At 37.4% G+C, this 11851-nt stretch overlaps 1 protein-coding gene across 1 annotated transcript in view; it reads left to right on the top strand.

The window, feature by feature from the left end:
- The first annotated feature begins 105 nt into the window (after positions 1–105).
- fz4 (frizzled 4) overlaps positions 106–11851 on the top strand; it is a 51113-nt gene continuing 39367 nt past the window's right edge. The window contains exon 1 of the mRNA XM_088268528.1: positions 106–1287. Coding sequence (XP_088124654.1) covers positions 386–1287 — 902 coding nt within the window. The 5' untranslated portion in view covers positions 106–385. The remainder of the gene's footprint in view (positions 1288–11851) is intronic.

Below are 11851 nucleotides of genomic sequence, written 5' to 3'. Positions count from 1 at the left end.
TGCCAAATGTTACAAAAAATTAAGTAGCGATTTTTTGTATGTTTATTGTCACTTACTAAAGAATCCTCAAATTCTAGCACCTTTCTTACCTTGTGGAGTGCCGATTGGTCATGATAGTGTTCGGGTTTCTCCGTTGCCTTATTTTATTTCCGATGATTTCCGAACGTTAATCTTGCACGCGGCATGCTCAAATTTTAAACCAACTTTACTAACTTCACATTAGTTTAAGAGATACGTTCAGCGGGGTGGTGTCGTCGCGCGCTGTACGATTTTGACAGTTGTGAAATGTTTTGTTTGTAAACTTATTCGAGATTTCAAAATTATTTTTAAATGTAATTAAGTTTGTTTTCTGTAATTTGTTTATTTAAATAAACGACGGCGAAAAATGTGTTCCAAAATATCTATATTTTTCCCCTTAACAATGCTGCTGGTGACTTTCGCTGCTGAACCTCCCCCGAGGAGTTGCGAACCGATACGCGTGGAAATGTGCAAGGATATCGGGTACAACGCCACGGGCATGCCCAACCTGGCCCGCCACACGATGCAGGCGGACGCCGACACCACGATGCAGACCTTCAACCCCCTGCTGCAGTACGGCTGCTCTTCCCAGCTGCACCTGTTCCTGTGCTCGGTGTACGTCCCCATGTGCACGGACAAGGTGGCTCTGCCCATCGGGCCGTGCCGCGGCCTGTGCGAGAGCGTGCACGCGCGCTGCTACCCCGTGCTGCGCGGCTTCGGCTTCCCGTGGCCCGCCGAGTTCGAGTGCTCGCGCTTCCCGGCCGAGAACAACCACGAGACCATGTGCATGGAGGGGCCCGGCGAGACGGCCGACGGGCCCGCGCTGCCGCCGCGCCAGCTCGCGCCCAGCCCGGCCTGCCAGCGCCTGGCGCGCGCCGCAGGCTACGTGTTCCTCAACCGGTCGGGCCGCTGCGCGCAGTTCTGCGACGCCGAGATCCTGTGGGACGCGGCCGAGCGCCGCCTGGCCGAGGTCTGGCTGAGCGTGTGGGCCGCGCTGTGCTTCCTGAGCGCGCTGGCGGCCGGGCTGGCGCACGCGGGCGCGCCGCGCGCCGGCCCCTCGGAGCGGCCGCTGCTCATGCTTGCGCTGTGCCACGCGCTGGCCGCCGTGGGCTGGGGCGTGCGCGCGGCGGCGGGCCACGCGGCCGTGGCCTGCGCCCGCGACGCGCAGACTCCCTCGCGCCCCATCCTGTCGCAAGACGGCCTGGCCAACCCCAACTGCGCCGTGGTCTTCTTGCTGCTCTACTACTTCGGCATGGCCGCGACCGTATGGTGAGTCCCCTAACCTTTACTTCGCGTCGACTGCTCGAACCTGAGCGAATGCTTATTATACCCACTTGAGCACTACGGCTGTGCAAACTTAAAACACAGTAAGGGACATTTTTTTGTAGTACGTTTTTTTTGCATTTTTGGATGAAGTAAAATCTAATTAGTCCAAAAATGCAAAAAAAAACGTGCTACAAAAAAATGTCCTTTACTGTGTTTCGAGTTTGGACAGCCGACTACTTGAAGATAAACGGTTATGATGGCAAAATTACTTTTTATTGTAAATAAATAAATAAAATACGTGTTCGTTCTTTTACTTAAAAAGGTACTTCTTCGATTCTGGCTTATTTTACGGAAATTCTTCGTTCAGTTTTTGTTCGATAGATATTTGGGAGAATTCTGTGAGTTATTGGTCATAAATTATTATTATCTCAAGAACGCACCGCACCATTTCAAAAACAAAAACTCTTAGGTAGGTATGTACCTACCTACTTCAAATAGATACCAAATGCCTAATTCCCTGATTTAGATTATGTACTTCCTTTCCTCTAAATATAATTTAGTGTTTTCTTTAAAAGTATTTATGCATTTCAAACAATTATGCTTACCAAACTGACATTACCTATTATTATTATCCTTTCTCTTACGTATACTTGAAAAAAATTATTAAGTACCTATTTTAAGCATCGCATTCTGTTTTTCTTTGCGTTCAAACAATGGTGCATGTTTCTTGGATCGATTTCCATTATATTTTTATGGTCGTTAGGAATGCTGGTTCTAAGAAAATGGGTCCATATTTTAATGTTTCGAGCTACTGACTAGACCCCTGGTCTGCGTTTCAAGCTGTAAGGGGATTTGTTACACCTCGACTTATGGATAAGCTTTACCCTTGGACACATTCTGCCAACGCCTTGCTTTTAATAAAGACAAAAGCTAGTGCAATGAATGGGTACCCAATCATCCTTTTATAAAAAAAAATGCTATTAAACCATATTACCTTTAAAAAATCCCACGTTATTCATTAATTAATACATATCGCTCACTCCTTTCAAAAACGTCATACATCAAAAATCTTCAATTTTCATTTGTCCATGTTTTCGGAATGCCCAAAAAATGTACTTTATCCCAGCAAAAGCGGCATATTTTTAACTTAATATTTACCCGCTACAGGACAGAAAGTGTTGTTTTAAATTTTGAAGAAAAGGTTTTTTTTTTTTAAATATACCAAATATTTTTCAAATGAAGAAAAAACATTCAGGTTTTACTTCAAAAGATCTGTTGCACAATAAAATGTTCAATAAGTGGCTTGATATTTATTTTTAATGCATTTTTTAATATTTTTAAACTTCAAAAACGATCTCCAGAAAAATCGTTTTTTTTTTATATTTGACGTTGTTGAAAGGAGTGAGCGATATATTGTATATTATATCATTCGTAAGGAGTTTGTGGTAAAGTATATGCCCCAGAAATATGAATTTAACTTATTATTTCGAATAGAGTCCTTTTTATTAGAAAAATAGTAAAACTATTAGATAACTTCTAAAATTACTCGACATAAAACTCCTACGGCTTAGCTTCGATCACTAAATATTTCGCCACTCTACGCGAGAGTAACGATGCGAGACTAATGAAGGTTTTCAATCTGAAGTATTTATTAAAAGAGTTAATTTAAACTTCTCATATTCCTCCTTTTCATTTTCTTTCTGCACGTAGATGCCGATACTACCAGATTAGAGAGAGTTCCTTTGGGCAGCTTTTCGCGTTTGTCAACGAGCACTATTTAATATACAGTATCGAACAGATTAATTGAAACAAAACTTTTTTTTGTATTTTTAACACCCTCTAAAAAAATTTTTTTGGGGGTGTTCCTCATATTATGGACCAGGGCTGCTTCTTTCAGTGACTGAGATGATGAATAGCGAGAAGTATCACCCAATTCTACTGGAAAAGATACTACCAGAGATACAAAAATGAAGGTCAAATGGTAATGGAATATTTCAGCAGGATTTAACCCCCTGCCACAAATCCAAAAAAATGATGAAATTTTTCACACAAAAATAATGAACTGTGATGGACTGGACAAGAATTTTGCCAGACATAAACCTAATTGAAAATCTATCGGCAATCTGTAAGAATCGGTCCTTCAAAATTGATTGCACTACGGTGGAAAAGCTCATTTTGTCCATAATTCAGGTATGGTTTCGAGACGAAAAAATGGCATCCACGTGCCAAAACCTTATATAATATATTCCAAGAAGAGTAAAATCTTTGATTGAGCCCTAACGAGATCACATTAAATATTAATTTGTGATATAACTAATAAACAAACAAAAAAATACAAAACTCGAGAAAATACAACACCAAACAGTTTTGTTTCAATTAATCTGTTCGATACTGTACATACATACCTACAAAGTGTATGTCTGGACAGAAGAGTGTGACATTCCATCCTCTCTGCCTACCCCTGCGGGGAGACAGCGTGATGGTAGTAGTAGTATTGTATACCTATGTATGTGGCCACCGCCAAGGAGAATTCAGTTGAGATGTGCGTGTGGAGGGTAAAATTGTTTTATATTTTTCTCTTAAAAAGTATTTATTTTACTACATTTTGAGTGTGTCCAAATACTTGTTCACAAATCTGGATTATCTCCAATTATGGGAGTTATTTTTATATTATTTTTTGACATCTCAATGTAGATAAGGAAGAATATGGAAGTCGTAGGCCCCGTAAATGCCCAGACTTCCATATTCTCCATCATCGATGTTGAAATGTCAAAAAAAATAATTTCAAAACTACTTATTTTCTTTATTACACGGCCTGTAAAAATGTTAACTTAGTTTTATGTAGTATGTATTTTTTACTAGATTTATCTATGTACGCATTTTTTTTATTGTCGATAAAGGATTAGATCAATTTTTTATTCGTATCGCTCGCCATATTACTATATCGATTGTCCGATTACGTCGTTGACTACTTCATAATCTTCGACAAGATTAACTTTATCAAGTGCGATATAGCTCCTATTCAGTTATATCTTTGAGTGACAGTGACAAAACTTTTGTCTGCCATAATAACTACATCTACACACTCGTAAGTAGGACACAACACACGAATATAGCACTTTTAAAAAAAACATTATTAATTGTTTTATAGGTTTTGTAAATATACGATAGTGTCATAATTATTCGACCAAAATTTCCGAAGATTCTCAAAATATTTTAAATTTAAGTTTTACTTAATAAATATCACCATGTCTTTATATCATTTTCAAACACTGTGAAAAGTATGCGGAATGCATTGCATCGAAACACGTGTCACAATAGATTTTAAGAAATATATGTATTTACTACGTAAAACTTAAATTAAAAATGGATAGATTTTACCACAAAGTTACTGCTGAATCAATCAATGAAATTATTCTCATAATACTATTTAATTTAATTTATTTATAAAATGTAATAAATGTATTTACAGGTCATAGAATTTTTCCATATACACTACTGTTTAAATTTATGGGGTCACCTGTTTTTCCCACAAGTTATGGTATAAAGTTTTTGTATACAAAAACTGCTTAAATTATTTACTATGTGATAAAACCAAAATATTAAGTCATTTTTGTTTTATCGCCAACTTACCAAAGCAATGCTTTATTTCGAGAAAGGTGATTCTTAGATATGTTGCGCAAAATAGGTATGGGATTCGTAATAAATACTCGAAAAATAAAATTAAGTCTTATTAGCTTATTTTGAGAGCAGAAAACGATCACCGACAGCATTAGATTTTCATGTTTTTTTTCAATTCGTTTTTAAAATAGACGAGTTTAATAGACGAATTTAACAGGAACAGGAGAGGAAGTCATCGTTGATGCAGTGTCTAATAAAACTGTCGTAAAATTACTTTTTTTAACCGGACATGACGCCAAGGCAAAAATATCGCCTTTACGCACGAATATAAATTGAAATGGTAGTTAAAATTAGGCTAAAGGGGTGTGAAATAAAATACTATTTTAGTTGAATCTAAATCTAGATCCAGAAGCAGTGTAGAAATATTTACTGAAAAACAAAAAACTTTAAATAATCACTTAGGATGCTGAAGAAAACGTTTTTCTGCGGATTATTTTCAGCACTTTCCTAGAAAAGAAAGAAGGAAAGTACTGGCCAAGGCCTGGTTACACTTGCCCGAAAGGATTGAGTTAAACTCATTTGTTTTCTAAATCATTTCCACTATCTCCCTTTCCCCAATTCAACCACGGTGAAGTGCCATTAGTATTTTACGAAAATGGCGCTATATAAATTATTCAAATTTATAATTATTGTTACATAGACAGTTCCTCATCATACCCGGAATCGATTAATGTATCATTTTGATTTTTTAAATTTGATTATCTCAGATACTATTTGATCTATGGTTACTCAAAACATCACATTTTTGTAGTAATATTTTATCACATCAAAAATCTCGAAACATTACCGGAATAGAGATATTTAAAATACGAAATATTTTCCCTATTCATTCTGACTGTAAAGGGCACTATGGTGGAACAAGGCGGCCATATATTTTCATGGATTTATGTCACCCCTAGTAATTTATTACCTCCAGTTTTGGGGATTCGGGACAGTCGCCGGGCGCACGCTTGTCTGAATGTCTTGCGGGATTCGGCCAAAAGTCTAAAATATGCTTCCATTATTGTCTGCAGCAGAATAACAATACTGTCTCGTTCGGTATTCTTTTGCTAAAAAAATCTCTGCAAATGTTTGTATTACCAACTATGCGTATATTACTGATACTACGAATATTCTAAGTATCAACGTTAAAAATTGATATTACCAGAAAATTTCGTTAAAATTTTGATCTATTTTTATTATTTATTTGTACAGTAGTTTATGCAAATGCTTAGATGGAGTGTCCCTTAGAGACAAAATACAGAGTCTACGCATTCATGAAAGCCTGGGTGTAACATCAATAGTAAGGCAGATCAATGACAATTGAGATGGTATGGGCACATAGTACGTAGAGAACCTGAACATATTGTAAACTAGGCGATTGCCATGGATTTTCCTCGAAAGACATCTAGAAAAATACCAAAAAAACTCATGGATGCTACAGAAAGATAACATGTTTCGAAGGTGACGTAGTATATGAAAAAAGGACTCACAATCCTAGGACGGGGAGAGCTGACCCCACAGTCTACAAAGACGATAAGCTGGGATACAGGAAAAATAAGATTTATTTGTACATTAGTCGTTTTTAAAAATGGTAGAAGGATTATTAATTGTGTAGGCACTATCAAATATGGGTTTTGTGCATTTCTGATAAGTATTAATTTAATTAAACGAATTCATCGGTATGTATCATAATAAATATTAGTATTACCGTTTTCATTATCCTTGAATTAAGTTTTTAAATATTTTACTAGTTACGTACATATTTTGTTAAGAGTCTATCATTATGCGAACTACAATCTGCATCCCGCGATCACCTTCTCAGTTCTCAGTGTGTAGATGCCATCCCCGATTATGTAGACTTCGGTCTCCCGACTATGTAAAGGACTCTGCGGGACGCGTCTTTCGCGTTTTCTTTTTGTCGTCGTGTAAAATTCGATTTCAGGTCGTGAGGAACGAGGAGCATTCCTCCAGAGTCAACCGTGATGTCCTCTGTACCTAATAGTGCGTGCCTTGTTGTTTAAATAATACCTAATAATAATAATAAATCAGGATAATTTACATTGCGCCATTTTCGTAATATACTACCTCAAGGGCGCTTCACTGCGAATCAATTGGGGAAAAGAAGAAAATGGAAATTATTCAGCAAACAAATGCGTTTTTAGTTTTTTGTAAAGATCATTTCACTGTCACTATTTCTAACTAGTGGTGGAAAAGCATTCCACGCCATCGGTCCGCAACAGCAAAAGCAACGCACGCCAAATTTAGTGCGCTGTTAGCGACCTGGTAAGATCACTTTGCCCATAGCAGTTGTAGCCGATCGAAGCGTGAGACGTCTATGAACCAATTCGTCTGGAATACACAGCTCTTTTAGATACTCAGGAGCCATATTATGTAAACTACAGAGTATCTGTGTTTAGATGATTTGTGTTTTTTAGCATTAATAATAATAATAAATCCCTTACCGCACCCCAATGGTGCATAGGGCACTGCTTCATATAAACGCAGTGTTATCTCGATCAATTACACATGAAGGAAAGGTGATCAGCCCTCCACTTCAGGTACCAGTCCAGTGTAATATTGAATTAATATTAGAGTGAAAAAATCACTTATATTTACTAAAACCCCCTGGGAATCGAACCCGGGACCTCCAGAACGATAGGCGAGCATGCTGACCATTACACTACGGAGGCGGACATTTTTAGCATTAGGGATGATATTTCTACAGGTCAACCGATATGTACTATATGTAATATTTTTATTACGTACATATGTACGTACTTGTGTTACGTTGATTCGATAATTCGGGATAAAGGGAAACTAGTTAAATAATTCTAGCATTCAAAGAGGTATTTTAAGACAAGGTGAGAAATAGGAAACAACTAATCCCATTCCAAAAGCCCTCTTATTTTATCTCAATCCTGTAGATTGGTCTGCAGCAACAAATGATACCACATTCGCCACTCCGGCCTATTTTGCAAAACCCTCAAAGTAAAAGTGCATATTTCTAGTTAAGTACTTTTTTTTTTTTGGAATCTGAGCCCACCATCCACCCGCAGCAGTTATAGAGTCCTGAGGGACTCTCTGTCAGCTACACATAGAGGAAAAAAAAATCTTCAAAATATTTCTGAAGAAATAAATATTGCTCTATTCAATTAATGAGGGGGGAGGAGGATGTACGGACAGAGGCCGACACTTCGTCCCCACCCCTCGGGATCCCCTCATTACCTCTTTTAATTTTAATAAAATAAAAACGATAAGAACACAACAGCAAAAAAAAAAATAACAATGTTTCCAAAAATAAAAAAAAACAATACAATTTAAGACGAACACAAACAATGACTTTAAGACTAAAGTAATAGAGAACTAGTAACTAATATTTAAAAACAAAAAAAAACACCGTTATATACATTAAGAGAAGAAAAAAAAACCATTAATAAAGAAGGACTTCCTGGGTTAACAAAGGCAGAGGATCCAAATACCACCCCCGTAAGGGGAGGACAAAACACAAAAGAACGTGTGCGTTCCGCTCGGAAGGAAGCACAGTCCTGGCCGTATCAGCATCCCACAGGAACAGCAGCCTGTCCCACCAAATCAATCTAGTTAAGTACTGTGTAGAGTATTTTGATCGTTCGCGTTTGCATCCCCCTGGTGGCGCGCGGAGCGGACAGCGGCGAGCGGCGAGCCTCGCGTCCGCGTCGCCCAGAGGAGAGAGATCTCGGCTCAAGTCGTTATCCGAGGATTTATTGTCCTCCGCCCTCCGAGAGGAGGCTCTTGTTAAACTCCGCCATTATTGTTATTCACAGCATACGGACCGAGTATTATAACCTTATTTATGGAGCCGCCGAGATGCTATCTCACTGTAAATACTGTGAGAATACCACGAGTGCTCTCGTTTGAAGGTTCCCGCTCTGATGGAAAACTCATTGCCGCGATAATTATTTCGCGTGAATCGACGAGCTTCGGCTACTTACTCCTGAAAAAATCGGCCACCGCACCTCTCGCCTACAAACTGCAAAACGATCGTTCGCACAAACGAGGCTGTCTGGAAAATAGCTCCGAGGATTTTAAATTTCATTTAGTCGCGTGATCGCTTGTAGTTAGTTAACTGAGAGTTTTAATTTAACTGCGTATTAACAAAACTTTCAGCTACGCCGCACTTACCGTGATTTCGTGAGATGACTGGCGGTTCCACCGACAAGTCGGCTGTCCAAATTCAAAACACAGTAAGGGACATTTTTTGTTGTACATTTTCTTTGCATTTTTGGACTGAGTAGAATCTACTTAGTGTGATCGTAACTGTATCAAAATAATTTTTACGTATACTTTATATAGTGGCGTGCACATAAAATTTATTAAGTTAGGCAGTAAGGCAGTACGTAGTAAGGTAAGCAAGGTACTACTTACTAGGTAAGGCAGTAGATGTAGGCACTATGGTAAGCTAGATACTACTTAGTAAGTTAGGGTAGGTAGGTTGCATTTTTATATGTCACGCGGGTAAGTTAGAATAGGCGCTGCTTTTTTGCCTATATAGAATGCATATCCCTGCCTATATATGTACCTTGATTCCAGTAATTTTTGGGCTGGTCTTTTTATCGGTATATGTACATATATTTATGGTAAACCTACGCACGTACTTCAGTAGCACGCGCTAATGTATGCAACAATTACCATGTTGTAAGTACACACTTCCGCGATTTTAATAAAAACTTTCCCCTTTTAAAATTGGTCGAGTGCCTCTCTATTCCGATGTTTATGTTGTTACAATGAAGGCACCCTAAGTGAACATCGGTGTAGCTACTTATAACGCACAATTCGTAACTCCATGTCTGCGCCGCCTTTCCCCCGCCTAGGAGAATGAATCTCTTGACTATGGAATTCTTGTGCAATACCGGGTTTTCAGAATTACAAAAAAAACTCCCGGGGTCCCAAAAACTGGTCCTAATTTCGAGTAAGAAGAATTTCAGCTTTCAGAAGGATTTTCAACATTTTTTATATGAAAGATTTACATATTAGGATTTTAAACGTCTAACAATGTGAATAAACTGTAAACAGTAAGTAAAATATGTTTTATTTATATTTTAACGGTTTGCATAATAATCTTTGATTTTTTAAACTCTGGTCAAATCGCCGATTTTTTATAACCTAGTTCCCTTTTTTAAATATATTTTGTTATAACATATACAAACCATGACTTGAAACTGATATTTAAATAACACTCGACACTGACGCGATAAACGAGTTTAAAAAAAACGATAGTTGAGAAATTGATGTATTTTTATTTCATGTTTGAATGATTTTAATTTTCAAATTAAATTTTCGTTTTGAGCAGATATCGTACAAATCATTTCTCAGTCAGCGCTAATAATCAAAGTGCCTTTTTAGTGCAATTATAATATATATATTTTTAAAATCTTTTTTGAGATTTTAAGGGAAGTCACCCGCGTTCGTTTATAAATAACTGTTTCCGCAAGTCGTGTCATATTTTTGTCACTTTCACAGGATGAACTTATCTTACTACATGTGGTACTAATTAAGACAGTGTTTCGCTCGGATTGTTGCACTGAGGCTGATAATTACTATGATGATAATAATAAGAATAATAATTTTATGATTTATTTAGCGTTATTTTCGTAAAATACTACATCAAGGTCGATATTATAGCTCGTTTTTTTCCGTTTTATTTCTAGTTTACTTTTCAGATTTTTCCATCCTCGTAAGCCAGTGTTTACTGCATTATGGTTTTTTGGTTTGCAATAAGTCCCAGGTTCGATATCCAACTGTTCGCGTGTTCATTGAAAGGTATTTAAAACAATTACGCTTTTGTAACGCAACATTTAGCTACAAAAGGTGCTGAATTCACGGAGGTTACCTCGAGTTGCTCACGTCTTTATAATGATCCACACGAAATTCGCCCTTGCGTAGTGCCTGCTCTCGTCACTTTACAAAAACATCCTAGTGATTTTTTTGGCACATTGAACGCCCCAAAATAAACGCGGTTTGTGGCGCTTAATCAGCACTCGTGTAATGTACTTCGAACATAGAAGCTGAATTATACATATATACTGGTCGGCACCACCAATAAGCATAATAATAAATAATGATAAAGAGCAACGAAAAATTCATTCCCTTGCTGGAAATTATATTTAAGTATCGCATCTATGGTCCTGTGAAAAGAGTAATTTCTATAGTAAAAATATAATAATAATTTTGGATAATTTATCCCCTCGAGGGCGCTTACACAGGCGTGAATTATATAAAAATTATATTGATTGACAATTTTTTTTAAAATTGTCAATCAGCTTACTCTGGGGTAGGGGAAAGGAGAGCAGTCATATTATTGTTCCTTGTCCTTGCTCTTCGTGAGTTGGAGCATGGCCAAAATGTTGGGCAGGATGCCTCCCTGAGCGATGGTCACCCCGGAGAGCAGCTACAGTCGAACTAATACATGTATCTTCGCAATTCTACACTTCATTAAGAAAGGATATATTAATCCTTAAAATATGTACCAAATATTGTCTCACCTAAGCTGTGTCGAACTTAGAGATACTCTTAACCCTTTACTTTTCCATAAAAAAATGTAAAAAAATCCACCAGGTCCACAATAGATTTATAACATTACAGGGTTAAACAATACATCCAAGTTTTTTTTTAATAAAACTAAACTTGTGTTAAAAATTTATTATTATTTTGAATGAATACAATATTGTCTCTTATTTTTACATTTTACACTTAATACGAGTGAGAAAAAATATGTTTGCTTGTATTTTAATACTAAACTGATGAAGAAAAAAATGTCGAATGACATTCCACATAGGACCGGAAAGGATTAAATACAATATTTCAATGAAAATACAATATTTCAATTTGATAAAAAAATGACAGTTCGTTTTTATTCCCGCTTCGG

Source organism: Brachycentrus maculatus, unplaced genomic scaffold (assembly GCF_059751285.1).
Source record: "Brachycentrus maculatus isolate JH-2025_06_01 unplaced genomic scaffold, ASM5975128v1 h1tg000326l, whole genome shotgun sequence".
In the NCBI taxonomy this organism is placed as follows: Eukaryota; Metazoa; Arthropoda; class Insecta; order Trichoptera; family Brachycentridae; genus Brachycentrus; species Brachycentrus maculatus.
The sequence above is the reverse complement of the archived record's forward strand: the minus strand, read 5'-3'. Positions and strand labels throughout refer to the sequence as shown.